The sequence below is a fragment of the Bipolaris zeicola genome (genome assembly GCF_000523435.1).
Source record: "Bipolaris zeicola 26-R-13 unplaced genomic scaffold scaffold_58, whole genome shotgun sequence".
Taxonomy (NCBI): Eukaryota; Fungi; Ascomycota; class Dothideomycetes; order Pleosporales; family Pleosporaceae; genus Bipolaris; species Bipolaris zeicola.
Window position 1 is genome coordinate 118,440 of NW_006912107.1, and position 19,443 is coordinate 137,882.

Here is a 19,443-nt window from a genome sequence, read left to right on the forward strand (position 1 = left end):
GTTTTGCAGATAGTGGAATGGGTACGAAAGAGGATGCTTACATGTGCATTATCCCAGTATTGAAACAAAAACACAAGATGCCTGGAATGAACGAAGGGCTACAATTGGCGGCAAAGAAAGGATGCAAAGAAGAGACTAGGGTGCTGGCGGCAAAAGGCGCGGATGTGAATGCGGAGGATGATGAGGGATCGCGTCCACTACATCTAGCAGTCTTAAGCAAAGAAAAAGACACAGTAGAAATACTTATAGAGAAAGGAGCGAGCATTAACGAAAGTGACAGGAGAGGACAGAGTGCACTACATGTAGCATCCAAAAGAGGGTATCATCAGGTCGTAGAAGTTCTGGTGAAGAAGAGAGCAGATACGGATATAGAAAACAAAGAGGGTTGGAGTGCGCTACACATAGCGGCAGAACAGGGACATAAGAAAGTCGTAGAGGTACTAGTAGTAGCAAAAGCAGATTTGAATAAGAAGAACAAGGAAGAGTGGAGTGCGCTGCATATAGCTGCAGAGAAAGGACACATAGAGGTAGTGAGAATGCTTACTCAGGAAGCGAAGAAATTAACAGGGAAGGGAGCAGATGTCAACATGAAGAATAAAGAAGGACTGACTGCACTGCATTTAGCAGTAGTAGGTGATCACAATAAGACAGTAGCAGCGCTCACAGAGGCAGAAGCGGATGTAAACACTACAGATGGAAGAGGATGGAGCGCCCTACATATAGCAGCGGAGAAAGGCTATGAAGAAGTAATGAAGACATTAGTAAAGAAGGGAGCAGATTTGGACATGAAGAACATGGACCGATGGAGTGCGCCGCACATAGCAGCAGATCAGGGACACGAAGGGGCAGTGGAGGGACTTCTAGAAGAAGCAAAGATTTTGACGGGAAAGAGAGTAGAGATTGATCAGAAGGATAAAGAAGGATGGACCCCCCTGCACCTTGGGGTTATCATGGCTCACAAGAGAATTACAGAGATACTTGTAGAGAGAGGAGCAAATATCTACGCTAAAAACGATCAAGGGTGGATGGCGCTACATTTGGCCGCAGAGCGAGGGCTTGCAGATATAGTAGAGACAATTGTAAGAATGGGAGTGAGTGTTGACGCGACTATGGAGGGAGGATGGACTGCACTGCACTTGGCAGCGGCAAGAGGACATGATAGAGTTGTAGGAGTGCTTATGAAGAAGGACGCAGATATTTCTATAAGAGATACAAGAGGATGGACCCCAATGAAGATAGCAGCAGAGGAAGGCCATGACCACGTGGTGAAGATGCTGCAAGGGGTAGAAGTTGAGGCTAAAAGAGATGAGGGAGTCTCCAGCCAAAACGGCCGATCCAACAGTGGCTTGTCCATGGATGATAGCCACGAGTCATCTCAGCAAGCGAACACCATCACGATTCCCGTGCGGGACTTCCCTAGTAGCAGCGCTGTCTCCAGATTTGGTGCCGAATCTGAGTACGTCGGCCTGGAGACTTCCACAAGTAACACCATCACCATCCCCTGCCACCACATTCGTATTGGCGATATCCTGGTCCTTCGCGGCCGCCCTTGTCAGGTCATTCGCATCACCACATCCTCCCAGACTGGCCAGCACCGCTACCTCGGTGTTGACCTCTTCACCAAGCAGCTCCATGAGGAGTCTAGCTTCATCTCCAACCCTGCCCCCTCTGTCGTTGTCCAGAACATGCTTGGTCCTGTCTTCAAGCAGTACCGTGTTCTCGACATCCGCGAGGACGGTCGCGTCGTCGCCATGACCGAGGGTGGTGATGTCAAGCGAGGTCTCCCTGTTCTCGACCAGGGGGGTCTCTCATCTCGCCTTATTGAATCTTTCGACAGTGGCAAAGGTACTGTTCGCGTCCTCATCGTCAGCGACAATAACCTGGATTTGATCGTTGATTATAAAGTTGTATCTGGAAGGTTGTAGAGGGAAGGTTTGTCGGCTTTAGAAGTAAATTGGTCTAACTGAAGGCTATAGCATGGAGGCGTGATGAGTAAGCACATCGCTACCATTTGCACGAGCTGAATGTGCTGGATATTGAACGTTGTGTTTGGTATATTCCAAAGTTCAATATCCAAGCCACAGCACTTGGTCAAATTCATCAGTACATGAACTACAAGCTAAAGAATTCCTGCCATCACAGACCACAATCGTCTAATTTACCACTAATAACATGAGGATTTAACAGTTATCCCGCTCCAGTATATTTTATTCGACAGAGTCGTCGAATGACATAGCTTCTCAATAACGTACACTGCGACGACCACTAAAACGGCTAGGGCATACTCAAAAGTAGTGTTTATGAAGATCTAGGTAGGTTAATGCAGTGTTACCTCGCTAAGAAGAACGTTGGATGATCCAACATGCCCATATCTGCTGATACGGTAATGTCCAATAACTTTTTAGAGATTGCCTGCCCAGCAGTATTTATGATCCTCTGGTACGTAGAAACACATCTCTTGTAATGATGCATACGACCGCTAATTGAGGCTATCGTCATTACGTAAGAAGGACCCAGTGATATCAAACAATCTTTCGATAAACCGTACGATGGGTATTCTTCAGCTCGTAACAAGGGCCAGGTGATGCCGAATAATCTTTCGATGAACCGTACGACTGTCGCATCAGCGCGCCAGATGTCTGGATTACCTAAAAGTCCTCTGAGCTGTGTGGATTGGCATACAGATGAAACTACGCTTTCGCTTTGCCGTTTCAAATAGCTTCCATTGCTTTTGCAATGTTTAACACTGCGCTGCGTAATCTAGACATATAGAATGCCTGATTCTGCCTACCATATTACAATGCCTTTTGCGTTCTTGCTTCAGTTCGACCTATCTCCTCTTATATGCTATTCTTTGAAGGTGCAGGGGACGCTTTGCTGTGTTCAGCTAAGAGATATTTCCGATGTTACTCCGCAAGTAGCTGAAGTCATATGTATTCGCATAGGAAACACGATTCTGGCTATGAGAATCATGTTCCCCAGACACCTCAGTCTTAGTACTTGAAAATATAAACGGCTCAAGGCTATCAGATCTTCAGCAGCAAGGGCCTATTGCACAAATTATATTAGATCTCGTTCGGTACAGTAAATTGAAGTTTTATGTTTCAACTTTGTGTGTGGGGATCTACATATTTGAGAACAACGATTTTGTTCCATAATAAGCCGAGCTGAGCACTGCATTCGATTAGCTTGGTCTATTGCACGTTAGTCAGATATCGTTAGCTCGCATCCCTCGTAGCTAAGTACTGCCTTACTCACGCATCTAGTTTCCACATTGCTGAGTGGCACAAACGGCGCTGTAAGAAAATAACGTATCTGCCGTTTATGGTGTTCTCGCACAAGCTACCGAGACGAGAGAGATAACGCTAGTAGGAGAAGAAGCACGAAGTCCATTCTTATTCAGGACCAAACAATCGTTGATCTACATCGCCGAACTGGGCTCTTTGTAGCCATATCTCCGGTGCCCAGCCTGCTTCGGCTACATTGCGAGTGCGATTGATTATAAAAACCACAGATTAGGCAAGAATGTGTTCTGGACGTTATGGGCCCCGCCCTCGGACTTTCTCGTTCAACGCTACTACACTACTGGCACCGCCTCAACGATGTATGGAAGACCTCCATTGGCAATTGGTTGGGGCGAGTGAATCGACACGTTTCCAAGAACCACGGCAATGCAGATCTGGTAAGAGAGATGTCGTTCACGGACAAATATCACCGCTGGACTCTCGACCCTCGACGATGCGATCGTCGGCTCAACCCATAAGCTTCTTTCTAAGTGGACCCGTTCAATTAAGGGTCGCGCCAAGCGAAAAGAAACCCAATATGTACTGTGTAGTACGTATGCACGCATCTCTCTCAGTGTATGATTCTTACGCACAGCCGTATCGGCCCTTCTTGTGGATGAAGGTTGCCGAACATCCCCCCGTCAACCTAAAGACCAAGAACCATGGCCCTTGGTCTCAAAAGAGTTAGCTTCGCTCCGATCTGGGATGGATATCAATAGGGATTATAAATCAGGTATACTCTAGATCACCGTGCTAGGATCATTCTCCATGAACATGACACTCTATATGCTGCATACGCAGAGACATTCATACTGACATATTATGCGAAGAGTGCTTGACTTATGACAAGAGTTCACTTGGAGGGCAAAGCGCATATTGTGACAGATGTTTGGGCCCAGCCAAGACTCGTTTAACTAACATTACGTGCATCGCAGGTACCTCATCTGCCATTGGTTAACACTAGTACTAGTGAGATGAAATCCTCATTTCTGATTCGTCAGATGAACACGTGGGAAAACTGCCGAAGTAGACTGTTCCTATTGTGTACATGTACTGTGTAATAGTAAGATGGATTAAGGTGGTTAGCGAATCGCGGATACCGCAACGGCGGATATGCTGCCTCCCGACTGACCAGGTCACGGACGGTGATTGGCACAAAGGCGGGCGTTCTTCGGTATATCCCCATGCACGCGTGTAGTTGAGCAGGGAAGTAGTCGCAATAATTTCGTACAGAGCCCAGGGTGCCTTAAAAGATAAGCCGGATGCCTTTGCCGGCAAGTCAGGTATTGGACACTTTTCCTGTTCAACCCCTTTTCAAAGATAAAATGATTCGCTGTTGATGAGGATGCGATTCATGGTTGGATGAATGTAGCAGGAGACATTGTTGCCGAACTTATTGTTGTTCGACTCGGGCCGCCCCCACATTCATCCGATATCACGCAAGCCACAAGGACTTAGACCGAAGTCTGGGCTTTGAGCGAAAAAAACAACAACGGCAAGGTCTTTATAGTTCGGCCTAGCCCCATGGAATGAAGAGCCGTAGGGGTGTTAGGCTACATGCTTACGAAAGGCATAAAAGCTAGAGTTGCAAGGCATTGGCAAATGGCGACTCAGCGTCGCCCACCATCTCTTTCAACAGCTGAAACCCATCTACGACTGGCGACATGTTCGAGGCAAAACAAGCAGCAATAATGTGCTGAAGTGACATTATATTAGTGCTCGCAACGAGTGATAGTTCGGGGGTGGAACAGACTCGTGCCAAGTCACTAAGGTACATGCTAAGGCGCCTCATCTGACAAGTAGACCATGCATGTACGCCTCGTATCGCTGAGAAATCGACAAGGATTAGACAGCGGAAGCTGGTAAGCTGCCAAGTACTTGCAGCCCCTTGGAATCTCAATCTCACAAATGGAACATGGGGTGAACAGGGATGCCCATGGAGGTCTGCCTCTAGTCATATGTCAATCTATTTGTGGGACGCGGTTTTGGCCCCACACGAACAAAACCCTTTCCTATGTAATTGTAGCGAAAGGCTACCTGGTTTGTTCTGTTTGATTGATCTCTTGCTCTTGCGGTCGATTCCAAGCTCGTCACGAGTATTCCATGTTACAACATCTCGTCAGTCAGCCGACCTGACCACTTCGGCAAATAGGTACTGGTTATGAAGCCTCATGGGATCCTGAAATATGTTTGCGTTGTCTTCGTATTGCTCGTTTGGACAGTGTCGTGTCAACAGCAGATGCCAGCATGCGCAGTAAGTGACATCTTTGTCTATCTGAGTAGCCGCCAAGTACTAAATCGGGACAAAGACGGAATGCTACGAATCGAGTATCACCACACAGACTACCTGCACGCCAGCAGATGTAACCTGCATATGCGCAGACCAGAAATACCTCGATACTACCAATAAATGCATCAAGTCATCATGCACTGTCAGAGAAGCTTTGGGTTTGTTCAAGGAAACCCCACCGCCCACTCCAACAACACACTAACAAAACCCACAGTTGCCCAAAACACCACAGCAACCATTTGCGACCGCCCCATCCGTGACAGAACATACATCTCCCCAATCATAACTGGGGTCTCTGGCGGCGCCGCGCTATTCTCCGTCGCAGCGCGGTGCTATATCGTAGGCAAAGGCTTTGCTATCGATGACTTTTTCGCCGTGCTCGCCTTCATCAGCGCCATTCCACTAGGCGTAATGCAATTCTTGAGTTTAGATGCCGGCAACGGAAGAGACACATGGACCGTCACTCCCGAGAACATTACTCTAATCATGAAAGTATGTGAAGCTCAGTTTTGTTTCCTCAAAACCCTCTTTGCCCTACTAAAGGGGGCGCCCAAAGATGGACAAGAATTGAGGAGGAAAACGTTAAATACTGGTAGCTGACATGTCAAGTATACATGGATAGCCGAGATATCGTACTCGGTCGCGCTCCCCCTGACGAAAATGTCGTTTGTCGCCTGCTGCCTCCGTATCTTTCCCAGTACCGAGTTTCGCCGGCGCGCCTACGTCGTAATGGCGCTGTGCGTGGCCTACGGCATCATCTTCACCGCTGTCACCTTCTTCAACTGCACGCCCATCGACTACATATGGACGAACTGGGACGGCCAACACAAAGGGACCTGCATCAACTTCCACATCTTCGCCGCCTCGGCCGCAGCCGTCAACATCGTGATTGAGATTCTAGTGCTCGCACTCCCGATTCCCGAGTTACTGAAGCTAGCAATGAGTTTGCGGAATAAGCTTTACATCATTGCCATGTTTAGTGTTGGCGTTTTGTTAGTCCCTTTCTTCCCCTCTCCAGTATACCTATGCGTAAGTCGGAGATGGCTAATAAGAGCAAAATAGTACACTAATCGTCGCCATTCTCCGCCTGCAATCCCTCGTCATCTTCAAAAAATCCTCAAACCCAACCTGGGACTACGTCCCTACCGCCTACTGGTCCACCCTCGAAGCCTTCGTCGGCGTCTTCTGCGTTTGCATGCCTGCCCTCCGCCGCTTCCTCAACCTCATCTTCCCCCGCTGCTTTGCCTCAACACAGCAGAACTCGCGGTATAATTTGTACGAGGACGGGCCTGCGCTGCCGAATCGCGTCTCGCAGGGTCCGCCGAGGGACTCGAAACCTATCAGTCTGGCGTCTGGTGGGAGGTTTGGGCTGGAGACGGAGGTGTACACGACGATTGTGGAGACGCCGGCGGAAAGTAGGGAAAATTTGAAGGAGGAGGATGAGAGGGTTATGCTGGCTGATATGGGGAGTACAAGGGCGGAGGGGAAGATGGTATGACGGTTAAGAAAAAGCCAGTGATATGGATTATGTGTATGACATGCAAAAGCTGTATATTTTGGACCTTATACCTTGATTTTTTACGAATTATATTTCGACTCGGTCTACGGAAGTTTCGTTCATGTGTTTTTTCTTACAAGAAGGTTGACGTCATTGTAATGGTTTCGCGGATGGATCCAGGTTAAACAGGTGGGAGAAAGTCTAGGCTGGCTGTGCAAAACTTCCAACGTGTTGCGATCCAATCAATACTCATACGACCACTATCCACCCCTACACCGCTACCTTTTCTCCCATCCCCGATTCCAAGCGATGACGTAGGACCGGTCAAGGCCATGTGGGAGAGTGGATTGGTTGGCTGAGCCACCATGCTGCAGCGAAGCTGCATAGAAGGAGGCGAAATCAGAAGCGCGCTTGCCTGATTGAGCCAACACACGTACTAACTGTATTTGGCCGAGGGTGTATGGTCGGGACACATTCTTGGCATGATTTGGATTACATATCCAAAGCAATTGAAGGGGGATAAAAGGGAGGGCTAGAGCCTCTTTCCACCAAATCTTCTTTCAACAACGGCGGAATTTGGTATACCAGGTAGCGATATATAAGAATCGTGGATAGACAAGCAGATATAATGGCTGTTATTGAGGCAAACAGTCGCTATGGTTGGAACGGATGCCTGCAGTTTGTCAAGAGAGTTGCACGTGCGATCTGCAGAGCAGTGAAGAAGATGGTTCGTAACTATATGTTACTTATGAATATTTGGACAATACTTTCAATTGCCAAAGCGTACACCCCAGAGAGTCTAGGTACGATACAAGGATGGGTAGTTTATTCTGTCATGGTTCTGTGCTTTGTTGTACTCGCACTTGTAGAGTTCAGTTATGGAGGACCCCCCTCTGGAAATAATCAAGGTATTTTTCACTTTGCATAGTGCAAGGATAGTACTAATGGGCACATGAAGTAGATGACATTGAACACGGAGCGCTGGCTGTGTAGCTTGCGCCGGATCGAATAGAATAAGAACATCTAGAGTAGACACGGCTGCCTACAGAACTAGATGTGGGTGTCGCATTAGCAAGAGCTCTTGGGAACCCTTTAGCAAATGGAGTTGTGGTGGTGTTGTGATTTTGGGTAATAGACATCTTAGATTGATATGCAGTTCTCATAGTCTTATAGTTTTCAATTAAACACCAATTTCTTGTGTTCGGTCTACAATACGCTTACCCAATGAAACCTACCATATGTGTAATGTACAAGTTCGGCGAAAAGCAGACCAAACTTCGTGAGAGGCCGTTCTGTATGATCAGGTAAAGAGGAAACCAAACGCCGCGCTATGCAAAATCAAACAGTCTACTTTCTCATGCCAGAGAAATCCTTCAGAATACCAATCATGTGCGTATTTGTCTGCTTGCCACCACGGCGAGGACCCTTCTTCTTTTTTGTCGTCGGGGCAGCAACAATGACCTTTGCCTGGGTAGCGGCCGTCATCTTGTTGGCCAAAAGCACCTTGCGCAGTTCCTCTGGGTTGTCGGGGACCTGGACCGAATGCCACGTCTTTGCAAATACCGGGTCCATGGGCAGCATGAGAGAAGGGTCATTGGCCCAGACCGTCTTGGGAACACCGTCCTTGGCTCGTCGCACCAACACCTCGTTCTTCTCCTCCATCTTGGTAATGTCTTCGGCCACATTGGACCAGCCGTCCTTCAAGTCCTTGATCTGCAAGCCCAAGGCCGACTTCTGCGTCTGGAAGTGGCCCTTGAGCTGGGCCCGGTTGTGAATATCCAGCTTGCTCTTGTACTTGTACCTCTCGTTCTATATGCAAAGATGCAAGGTCAGTATCAACAGAAGACATTATGTCCACATGCACTACGAACCTGCGAGTCCCATGAAATCCTGTTGCCTTGGTTGTCGGCACGCATTAGCTGGCGCAGCTGCTGGCGCTGAATGTGACCAGGCGGGATGTTGAGGTACTCCATAATATCTTCGAAACTGTGCCACTTGTCCTTGCGCTCGCGTAGAAAATCGTTGACATAGGTGAGGCGGGTGAAGACGTGCTCGCCGGTGCCTGTGTCCTGCGGCTGCGAGTAGACGACTGGAGGCGCGCCATCAGCAGGACGCTTGCGCTTGGAGCCACTTGCAGAAGAGGTTGATGGCGTCGGCGAGGGCGCATTGGCTGCAGATGACGAGTTCGCTTTAAGGAAAGACATGGCTGTAGAAGGGCGACACGGGTAGATGAAGGTTGATGGATGGAAAAGGCGAAGGGTTGGTTGACAGGTCAGTGGCGTGAATGAGGGCTGAGTGTGCAGCGTCTAGCTAAAGAGTCGCACAGCGATTAGGGCAGAGTCGAAGGTGTATTGAAGTGAGCGTGGGCGTGTATGTGGGTGCGAGTGGGTGCAAGGCGAAGGTAAAGGTGAAGGCCTAGGCAGCGGAGACAAAGGAAGACAAGGGCATGAGCGCACGCAGCACTAGCCCCTGGCCCATGCGCCGCCTTGTCGTCAAAGCACTGCTGGCTCGCGACTTTGGAGAACAAGGCGCTGTTTCTTGTTCGCGTCAAACATCCCCATCGCCGTCTCTCGTTTGTCTGCAGTTCTTGTCCACCACCCTAGGACTGCTGTCGATAATGCGCCGAGACGTGCAATAAACCACAACATACACCATGGCGGCCACAACATTCGACGTTGGCTACCTGGCCGCGTCGTATTCCGTCCCCGAGACGACGCTGCAGTCGCTCATATCTGAACCCACCGTAGAGCTTGTCCAAACATTGCTCACTCAGATCGAAGCCAAGGCGCGCGCCTATGATGACCTCCAGTCGGAGAAGATCCGCATTGATGTCGAACTTGAGGCCGCTGTACAGGCCGGCGAGCAACGCGCGCGAAGCTTGAAGGCCATAGCAGAGAAGGCCCAGAAAGAGGCTGATGAGCTGAAGGAGAAGCTCGCCCATGAAGGTATGATGTTTTACAGCCAGTTCGGCGTCACCTCCGCTGACATTGTGTGTGCAGAACATGCGAGACAAGAGGCAGAGACGGCGCTGCACAACCTGCAGGCCGCAACCAGCAGCTCCTCGTCCGAGACACAGGCGCTGGAATCGCGCATCAAGACACTCGAGGCCCATAACCGCGATGCAATGGCCATGCACGAAGCTAAGACGGCTGCACACGACCGCCTGGCCAAGGAGCTGTCTGAGCTGCACGAGAAGTGGTTAGAGCTGCGCAAACAGGCGTCTGCCCTGGAGCAGAAGAACCAGTCGCTCGAGAGCGATGCCACCAACGTCAAGTTCCGCGAGGCCAACCTGCAGCAGGAGATTGAGCAGCTGCGGAGCAACAACGACTGGTATACCACTGAACTCAAGACCCGCTCCGACGACCACAGCAAGTACCGCAAGGAGAAGAACGCCCAAATCGCCCAGCTTCAGCGCGACATTGCCGATGCCTCCGAGACGATCGATACCCTACGCCGCGCCGAGACCCTCCTCCGACAGCACATTGACGAACTCAAGAACAAGGCCGAGGAGGACCGCCTGCGCATCGAGGAACTTGAGAATGCCGCATCGACAGCCGAGGCCAACTTCCGCATCGAACTCGACGGCGCCCGACGACTGGCGGCTTTGCACCAGCAGAACAATGAGATGACCAAAAAGCGCCTGGAGCAACTGCAGGCTGACAGCGAACGCATCCAGGAAGATGCTGCTAACGAGATTGGCCAGCTACAGGCCGATGTTGAGCTCGAACGCAATAGGGCTGCTGAAGCCGAAGCCCGCACGGCCGAGCTGGAGACGCTTGTCGAGACTCTCAAGAGTGACAACTCTGACCTTCGAAGCTCGGTTCGCGTCCCTGCAACGCCTCGTCATGGTATGAGCATGAACGGAGGCTTCAGCACGCCGGGCAGGGCTGCATCACCCGCCGTTTTCTCTCCTGGCGGTTCCCAACTCCGAGCTGACGCTTCCAAGACCCAGTTGCTGATTGAAAACAACGATCTCAAGAAGGAGCTCCGTAAAGTCCGGGAAAAGCACGAGGAGCAGAGCAGCATTCTCAACGAGATGCTTCAAGAACTCGAACGACGGCAGCCTGAGTTCGATGAGCTTCGTCGTCAAAACGACGCACTCATCGAGCAGAACAACGACATTTCTACTCTTCTTGAAGAGGCCATCGCCGAGCGCGAGGCAGCTCAACGGGACTCTCGCAAGGCACTGGGTGATCTTGAGGGTGTCCAGAACGAGTGCGCGCTACTTCAGCGTCAAGTTCAGGACACGACGATCCAGTTGCGCTCGCTTCTATGGCGACGTGAAGCCGAAGAGAACGGCATCGCCAGCCTCCCCGAAGATCAGCAAAAGTTTATCCTCGAGACCGTTAACAAGAACGAATTACCGGACGACCTATTGCCTGACGATTCGCCGACACACAACATGATCACCAAGCATCTTGTGCTGTATAAGAACGTAGTCGAGATTCAACAACAGAATGCCGAACTTTTACGTACCATTCGACAAGTAGGTGACGAACAGGAGAAGCAAGAAGCTCGCATGGCTTCCGAACAGTACCAAAAGGACATTGAGGAGCTTGGTCGCCTACGCTCCGTGGTCGCCGAGAAGGAGGAAGAGATCAAATCTCTCCATGTACGCTCACAGACTCTGAAGACAGAGCGCGACATGTACAGTCGCATCGTGAGTGGTCGTGGCCAGTTGCCTTCTCACTCACAGTCAACCTCTATCTTCGCACAGTCGGTACCAGCGACAGGAGGCTTCTTGCAGCTCGAGAACGGCTCTCAGTCTCGTGAGATTCCGGAATACAGCAAGCTTATCAAGGATCTCCAATCTCATATTGACTTGCTGAAGGAGGAGAGTGCTACCGACCGTGCCACACTTAAGTCACAAGTCGATACATTGACCAAGGATAACTCCCAGCTTCAGAGTGAGAAGCTCCGATTCGAGTCACAAGTGCGACGTGAGCAGGACAGGTATGCTCGTCTCGAGGGTAGCATCAAGCTGCTCCAATCAGAGAAGGACTCCCTCCAGGAGCGCTACAACAAGGTCCAGGCGACCATGGCCCAGCAGGATGATAGGCTTGTCAAGGCTACTCAAAATGCGGCCGAGGCTGAAGCCCGTCTCCAGAGCCTACAGGGTGAGATGGTTCAGCTCAAGGCATCCCAGCAGATGTCTGCAACAATCGAAGCGCGCCTCAAGGAGAGGAACCAAGAATTGGTTACCGAACGTGACCGCCTGAGCAACATGGTTTCCTCGATTCAAAGTTTGCGTAATGAAGCTGAATTGGCCACTGCCGAAAGCCGACGCGAACTTCAAAACACAGTCGACAAGCTTCGAGCTGACCTGCAGACTGCCGAACGCAAACTGGAGGATGAGATTGCGGAGCACAAAAAGGTTATCCAAATGCGGGACTACGAGCGCACCGAAGCACAGCGAAGGATTGACGATCTTATCGCCGCTCGCAACAGTGCTGAACTCAAGTCTGCGACTGCCGACTCGACTCGTCAACAACTCGAGCAGCGTGTCAAGGATCTCCAAAACCAACTTCAACTGGCTGAAGAGCGTGTGCAGGCTCTCCAACCACGATCTGCTTCGCAGACCAACGGCTCAAACGAAGAGGAATCAGTCAATCGTGAAGAAGAGCTTACTGCAGAAGTTGCAGAACTCAAACGCAAGATTGAACGCAAGGAGGAAGACCTGGAAGCTGTCACTGCTCAAATTGCCGGTTTCCAGGAGATTGCACAAGATGCAGAAAACCGACTGCAGAACTTTGTAGAGGCCCATGAGAAACTCCAAGAGCAGATCAACTTGGCACAGCAGGAGAAGGATGCTATCATTAGCGATTTGCAGCAGCGCGTTGAAGATATCTCTTCTGAGCTTGCCACTAGCAGCACCGAGCTTACGCAACTCCGAGGACAGCACGAGCAGGATACTTTGGTACTCCGACAAGAGAAGGAAGCACTCGAGTCAGAGATCACAAGACTCAAGAACGATGTTGCCGATTACAAGGCTGAGGCTGAAAACCAGATGCAGTATGTCAAGACACAGGCCGATATCGCCGAGCGCGCCCAAAAGGACTACGAGCACGAATTCCAGAAGCACGCTGAAAGCATGGAGAGACTACGTGAACTACGGGAACAGCACAACCAACTACAGACCGAGATTACGGAGTTCAAGACTCAAGCTGAAGCGGCACGTACGACATTGGAGCAGAGCCAAGAGCACTGGAAGTCGACGGAAGCGCGATATGAAGAGCAGATTGCAGAAGCCAAACGTCGTCACGACGACCTGAAGCAGTACAACCAAACATTGCTCAAGCAGTTCGACGAATATAAGGAGCAGATCAACAGCTTGAAGAACGAACGTGGTGCTGTGGCAGCAGCCGGCGATGTGGGCACTACCGAATCAGGCTCAAGCAATCTTCAGGATATCGAAACCTATCTCCGCCGCGAGAAGGAGATTCTAGAAGTACAACTGAACCTCAAGGTCCAGGAATCGAAGCGACTGGAGCAACAACTGACCCACGCCCAAACTCAACTCGACCAGACTCGGGAAAAGCTGCTGGAAGAACAAGCCAAGGCTTCTGGTTCACAGAGCAACTCCAGTCTCGCCCACCTTAACAAAAACCTTGAGGAGCTCAATGTCTACCGCGAAAGCAACGCGACGCTGCGAAGCGAGAATACTCGTTTGCAGAATTCGCTTGCTGAAAAGGCTAAGGCATTGGAGGCTCTTCAAAGTGAGCTTGAACCACTGCAGGTTCGTGTTTCCGAACTCGAAGGAGAGCTCGAGCTCAAGGCCGGTCACCTCAAGGCTGTTGAAGAAGATCGTGATCGTTGGCAGAAGCGCCACCAGGACGTACTCCAACGATACGACCGCATCGATCCCAAGGAACTTGAGGATCTCAAGAAACAGATCGAGGACCACAAAGCTGAGCGTGATCAGGCATTGCAGCAAGCCTCTGGACTTAACGAGCAGATTACCGATCTCACTGCTAAACTAGAGAAGGCAGTGAGTGAAAAGGACGCCGAAGTCAAGTTCGCAAGGGACAGGTTCCAGAAGATCCATAACGAGCGCATGGGCAAGAAGAACGAGGAGATGAAGGCTATTGCTGCCGAGCGAGACGAAGCTCAGAAGTCAGTTGAGAACTTGAAGCAAGAACTTGAGACTCTCAAGCAACAGCTCGCCAGTGCACAGACAGCAGGTACGGATGCTGGTCAAGCACAAGAGCGGATAGCAACACTGGAGAAAGAGCTGGAGCAAGCACGCGCGCAACTCGGAGCTGTCCAGCAAGAGCTCGAGGCAGTCAAGGCAGCTCGCGACGAAGCCATCGCTCAAGCAAACGCATCCTTACAGTCAATTGGAAACGCAGATGCGGGCGAAGAAGGCCAGGTCAGTGAAGGGGATTCTACCGCTTTGGCACAACAAATCTCGACACTGCAAAAGCAACTCGAGGAAGCTCAACACAAGGCTGCCGAAGCTGAGAGCAGCCGATCTGCTGCCACTGACCAGTTGTCTCACCTGCAAGCCCAATTGTCAGCCCAGATCGACAGCCTTGAGAGGCTCCAGAAGGAAACCGTGAGTTGCCCTGATTTATATAGCAAAGACCCAATACTGACGTTTCTACAGGCTGAGAAGAGCACAACCATTGATGAGCTTCGCCAGCAGTTCTCGCAAGCACAAGCACAAGCTCAACCTCAAGACCCACAAACTGCACCAACTACAGTACCAACTGAGCCTAGTGATGATTCCGCTTCGCGTGCGGAGATCGAAAAACTTAAGGAAGAGCTTGCCGCGAAGGTGCAAGAGATTGATGATCTCAAGGCACAGCTCGCTACCGCGCAATCCAACGAGCGTTCTTCTGCGGCTAATGCCAATGCGGAAACTTCTCAAGATAGCGACGAGATTGCTGCAATCAAGGCCTCGCTTGACCAGCGTGAAGCCCAACTTAAGGAACTTGAGGCCTCACTCAATGGTCGTGAAGGCGTCATTGCTAAGAAGGAGGGTAACCTCGAGAATCTGAGGAAGAAGGCCAACGAGCGCGTCTCAGCAATCAGAGCAGAGACTGACGCAGAGCTTGCCAGATTGAAGGGCGCTCATGAGGCCGAACTCGAACGACTTCAGCAAGAGAAACAGATGGCCACTCCTAAGGAGACTGCCGAGGCATCAACAGAGCCTTTGCCTGAAGGCATGATTCATACAGAGGATCTCCCAAGACCCAGAGTGACGGACAGCCAGCTTGCTCAATGGTTCAGAACTAACACTGGGGCACTCAGAGTTGTCAAGGCGCAAATTCAAAACAACCTCAAAAAGGCAACGACTTCTAGAGACGAGACGATTGCTAAGCTGCGTCAAGAGATTGAACAAATCAACACGCAAAAGGCTATCGACGGCATCACAGGTGTGAAGCAGGAGCCAGAGCAGGCGAAGCAAGCTGCCTCGAGCGAAGATGTCAACGCAATCAACGCTGCCTGGGAAGAGAAGCTCAAGGTGAAGCTGCAGGAGAAGGAGACAAGCATGAACAAGACGTACGAGATGAAGTCGAGAGTCAAAGACTCGCAGCTCATGCTCGTACGAGCCAGGTTCAGCTACGTCGAGACGGCTGCAAAGGAAACACCAACCGAGGAGGTTGCAAAGGTTTATGCGATTGCAATGACCCAAAAGCCCAAGCCTGACAATAAGGCTGGCGCACAACCAGCTACTCCTGCGAAGCCAAACCTCACACAAGCTCAGCTTCCAAACCAGGCACCAAATTCATCAACGCCATCACAGGCCGGTGCGACGCCGGTGCAGCAACAGCAGGCAGCACCGTCGGTGAATAACACTCCTCAAGCCAATGGGGCTGACAACAACTCTGGATTTCAAGTACCTCACCAATCGAACCCATTCCTTCAGTCTGTCGGCCAAGGTAACGCTACCAACCCGTTCATGCAAGGCGCAAACCAAATGGGTCGGGGTCTGCCTCAACCAGGCTTTGTAGCACAAAATCAAGGTCAACAGCAACAGGGTCGCGGTCGTGGTGATGGCGTGGGAACCGGTCCACAAGCCATCCGCGGTGCCCTTCAATCGAACATTCCCCGTGGTGGCGGCACAGGCATCCCGCTACCTGGCGGCCGTGGACGAGGCCAGCAGATGAACCAACAGCAGCCGCAAACCCAACTCCCAACCCAAGCTGCAGGTGCAGGTGCTTCACAGATTGGTCGTGGTGGCGGTCGAGGCGGTGGTCGTGGCCGCGGCAATGCCGGCCAGCAGAACCAGAATCAAGCCTCACCAGGCCGAGGACTCAACCCCGGAGCTGCTGGCTTCCAACCTGCTGGTCAGGCTGCCCAGGCCGGCCGTGGCCAGAAGCGGAATGCAGAAGATGATAGCGAAGGCGCTACACGTGGTGGAAAGAGAGCGCGAGGTGGACGTGGTGGAGCTGGCGGTGGAGCACCAGCTGCTGCAGAGTAGAGTAGCATCATTTGCTGCCTTATCAAGTGTACGTATATGAAGATTTAATGGGGGCGTAGGACGTACGACGCATCAACTGTCGTTTTCTTTTCCTTTTGTTTCACTGATTGTCATTTCTTCGTCCTTCATCTTCAGGACAGTTAATGCTTTTGTCCATTTGCAGAGTAGCAAGGAAAGAAATGTGTATGTATACGGGGTATTTCCCGAATGAGAAAGAAGACGGGGGGGGGGGTTCTAAAATGAAAGCATAGCATAGTTGCAATGTCGTATGTGTATTACTATATGGTTAGCATATTTAACGGGCGTATACAAGGACATGTTTGATTCATATAACCATATCGCTCTATCTATATAGCCAAGTGGTGTGTACACAACGACAAAACTTAATAAACAACCTGTCCCTTCTTCAACGTCGTAACGCTATCCTCGGTGCCAAACCCGGCCCTATTCATGCCCTTGGCCGCAACCTCATCCTCTGGCTCTAGGACCCCAAACCGCAGCCTCGCCTTGAGAATCTTCTCGTCCATGGGCGTAGCCCCCAGCGAATGACCCCATGTAAGCCGATCGAGATACCTACTCCGCGTGGCTGCCATAACCGCCGAAAAAGAATTATCATGACACACGCCATTCACCCACAGGGCTCTGAGCCCCAGGAGCACCGCGGCAAACGAACACGCAATCGCAGTCCCATACGCGACCCACAGATTCCGCGGTGTATACTCATACACACTGTAAAAATTAAAATACCGAACCGGCACCTCTGCCTTCTTCGCCTCGTCCGTTTCCCACAGTCTCTCATTACTGAAGAGACTGAGCGTCTGGTTCCGCGAGAGCTCTTCGACTATAGCCGCGAGAGTCGTGTTCGTACGCTGCGACATCCAGGCTTCCTGCGGCACGGTATTGCGTAGCTCGGGGAAGTTCTGCTGGAGAAGCTCGAGAAGCGCGGTGTCGGGTATCATTGATTTGCCAGAAAAGTAACCGCCTCCTGCGCCGCCTCCGGTGAAGACGCCGAAGAAGCCGTTGAGGATGGTGGAGAGGGCTTTGAACATTAGGCCCGTTACTTTTGTATTCAGCGGTTCTTTGAATTCGTGCGAGACGTAGGTAACAGGTTGAGTGTCTTGCCCCCCAAAATCGCCAAACAGCACGGTGAAATTTGTATTGTGTGTGGTGCAGGTTATAGTTTCGTTGCCCATTTGCATGAAGAAAGTGGGAATGTTCGAGTTGGCGCCGCAGTCTCCAAAGCTTTCACGTGCGATGCATTCGGTTACGTAGGTAGTTACGTTCTCGGAGCTTGAGAGCGGGGGGCCTGTGGTGTCGGCAGAAAAGGATAGGTAGCGCATGTCGGCATCGAAGGAGCTGTATTGGCTGGCTAAATCGAGGAGTTGGCGGGTAGCTTCTTTGCGGACGGCAGTGAAGTTCTGGAGATGGTCGCCGGTTGCGGGGGTACATTTTAGGGAGGGAGCGTCGAAGGAGTAGTCGTAGGTTGCGTTGATGGGGAGGGTGCGGCGCATAGGAAGGATTTGCATGCTTGTGGCCATGGCGATGGTCAAGCGGTGGAGTAGGGGTGAAGTGCCTTCACCAATACCATCACTTCTGTACAGTGTGGTGTCGTTGAGGTTGAGGGTTGGGACTTTTGTGAATCGCTCGCTGACAAGCTGAGCGCCAGCTACAGTGAGAGTGGAAGGCGGAATGAGAGCAGCGAGGGGTAGACACCTATTCGATATGTTGATATTACGCTTCTGAGTATACGAGTTGGAGTACTTACCATGCAATCAATGCCATGAGTGCTGGAATCTTTGCTCTGGTCCAGAAGGAAGGGTGAAGAAAAGATAAAAGATCGTGAGTAGCTGCAAAAACCGCATCAATCGTAGAAACTGAATTGGCCTTGTGCCGGAGGTTGATCCACATGTGCTGCTTGTATGCTACAATAATCGCACCCGCTAGTAGTGTCTTTGTGACAAACGCAAATGCCGTTCCGTACCGGATGATCCAGACTTGGGAGGTGTAGTCTTCATCTATTCCTCGCACAGGACTACTGTCGAAGCGCAAGTAGAATAGATGGTGGCCAATTGCCACTGCTACTCCGGAAATGAAGAGGGCAACCATCGAGATCGGCGTGTAGGGAGATATCCTCCATTCTACAGGCTGCACTGTACCTCCATTGCTCTGGTGGTCGCTGGTAAACGGAACGACTTGTGCCACGGAAGTTGGTTTATTTATGTGAGGATGCGAGTCATCTTCCTCGCTGATACTTCCCCGTGTAGGTGGATGTCCATAGCCCTGATGATGTCCAGATGGTGTTTCGGATGGAACGTCTTCGAAAGAGAAACGGCTATCGGAATTCCTTCTGGGAACCGCAGTGTACGAGGTAGCGTTCTGTGAGGCCATCGTCGGCTTTTACGCGAAACCGGACAACGGAAGGCGCGAGGGGCAGGTGCGAAGTGAGAAATCAGGGCACCCTGCCGTTATGTACTGCTAGATGTATTTTAAATAGATGATGGCACAAGCCACCAAACTGGCTCTTCTTGAGCGGTTACGCTACATGTTTGAGATCAGTGACTAGCCAATCAGACATCTACGGACGGAAACAAGGCGCCAGCACACTGGAGTGGAGGCCTAACGATCATCGGGGGCCAAAATAAGACGCAACACAATGCTATCTTTCGAGTGACAGCGGTGGGTTGGGATAGATAGAACACATATCGTTCTTCTCCTTTTTCAGTGTTAGTGCCAGCTAAGGAGAGGCTGCGTGGATTGTATGAAAGAGGGGAAGGTCACGTAAAGCAATCTTTCGTAAGATCTATCCGTGCCAAGGCTTAGCTTATTAAGCTAAGTCAGCTGCGCTGACACTCGCCGCAGGCGAGTGCCGACGCTCCCAACGATATTACCGTCCCAACGATATTTTTTCGTACAACCCAGATATATTATTGAATAACTACTCAAC

At 50.9% G+C, this 19,443-nt stretch overlaps 8 protein-coding genes across 8 annotated transcripts; 6 read left to right on the top strand and 2 right to left on the bottom strand.

Moving 5' to 3' along the window:
• Positions 1–98: 98 nt before the first annotated feature.
• COCCADRAFT_60202 (uncharacterized protein) lies at positions 99–299 on the top strand (the record flags this gene model as incomplete). The annotated part of the gene is made up of 1 exon (XM_007713303.1): positions 99–299. A coding segment is annotated over one exon (201 nt), but the record flags the coding sequence as incomplete, so codon positions are not given.
• A 288-nt stretch (positions 300–587) lies between these two features.
• COCCADRAFT_94028 (uncharacterized protein) lies at positions 588–791 on the top strand (the record flags this gene model as incomplete). Its single annotated transcript, XM_007713304.1, has 1 exon — positions 588–791. A coding segment is annotated over one exon (204 nt), but the record flags the coding sequence as incomplete, so codon positions are not given.
• A 561-nt stretch (positions 792–1,352) lies between these two features.
• On the top strand, positions 1,353–1,925 carry COCCADRAFT_93959 (uncharacterized protein; the record flags this gene model as incomplete). Its single annotated transcript, XM_007713305.1, has 1 exon — positions 1,353–1,925. The coding sequence occupies one exon, from the start codon at positions 1,353–1,355 to the stop codon at positions 1,923–1,925; it is 573 nt and encodes a 190-aa protein (XP_007711495.1).
• Positions 1,926–5,086: 3,161 nt separating this feature from the next.
• On the top strand, positions 5,087–5,449 carry COCCADRAFT_93994 (uncharacterized protein; the record flags this gene model as incomplete). The annotated part of the gene is made up of 1 exon (XM_007713306.1): positions 5,087–5,449. A coding segment is annotated over one exon (363 nt), but the record flags the coding sequence as incomplete, so codon positions are not given.
• A 74-nt stretch (positions 5,450–5,523) lies between these two features.
• On the top strand, positions 5,524–7,072 carry COCCADRAFT_36097 (uncharacterized protein; the record flags this gene model as incomplete). Its single annotated transcript, XM_007713307.1, has 5 exons — positions 5,524–5,538; positions 5,594–5,732; positions 5,789–6,066; positions 6,184–6,566; positions 6,637–7,072. 5 exons carry the CDS (start codon positions 5,524–5,526, stop codon positions 7,070–7,072), a joined length of 1,251 nt encoding a protein of 416 aa, XP_007711497.1.
• Positions 7,073–8,419: 1,347 nt separating this feature from the next.
• On the bottom strand, positions 8,420–9,276 carry COCCADRAFT_25628 (uncharacterized protein; the record flags this gene model as incomplete). The annotated part of the gene is made up of 2 exons (XM_007713276.1): positions 8,420–8,881; positions 8,944–9,276. 2 exons carry the CDS (start codon positions 9,274–9,276, stop codon positions 8,420–8,422), a joined length of 795 nt encoding a protein of 264 aa, XP_007711466.1.
• A 449-nt stretch (positions 9,277–9,725) lies between these two features.
• COCCADRAFT_4385 (uncharacterized protein) lies at positions 9,726–16,499 on the top strand (the record flags this gene model as incomplete). Its single annotated transcript, XM_007713269.1, has 3 exons — positions 9,726–10,017; positions 10,072–14,627; positions 14,679–16,499. The coding sequence occupies 3 exons, from the start codon at positions 9,726–9,728 to the stop codon at positions 16,497–16,499; spliced, it is 6,669 nt and encodes a 2,222-aa protein (XP_007711459.1).
• Positions 16,500–16,882: 383 nt separating this feature from the next.
• Positions 16,883–18,887, bottom strand: COCCADRAFT_4386 (uncharacterized protein; the record flags this gene model as incomplete). Its single annotated transcript, XM_007713270.1, has 2 exons — positions 16,883–18,212; positions 18,265–18,887. 2 exons carry the CDS (start codon positions 18,885–18,887, stop codon positions 16,883–16,885), a joined length of 1,953 nt encoding a protein of 650 aa, XP_007711460.1.
• Positions 18,888–19,443: the final 556 nt, after the last annotated feature.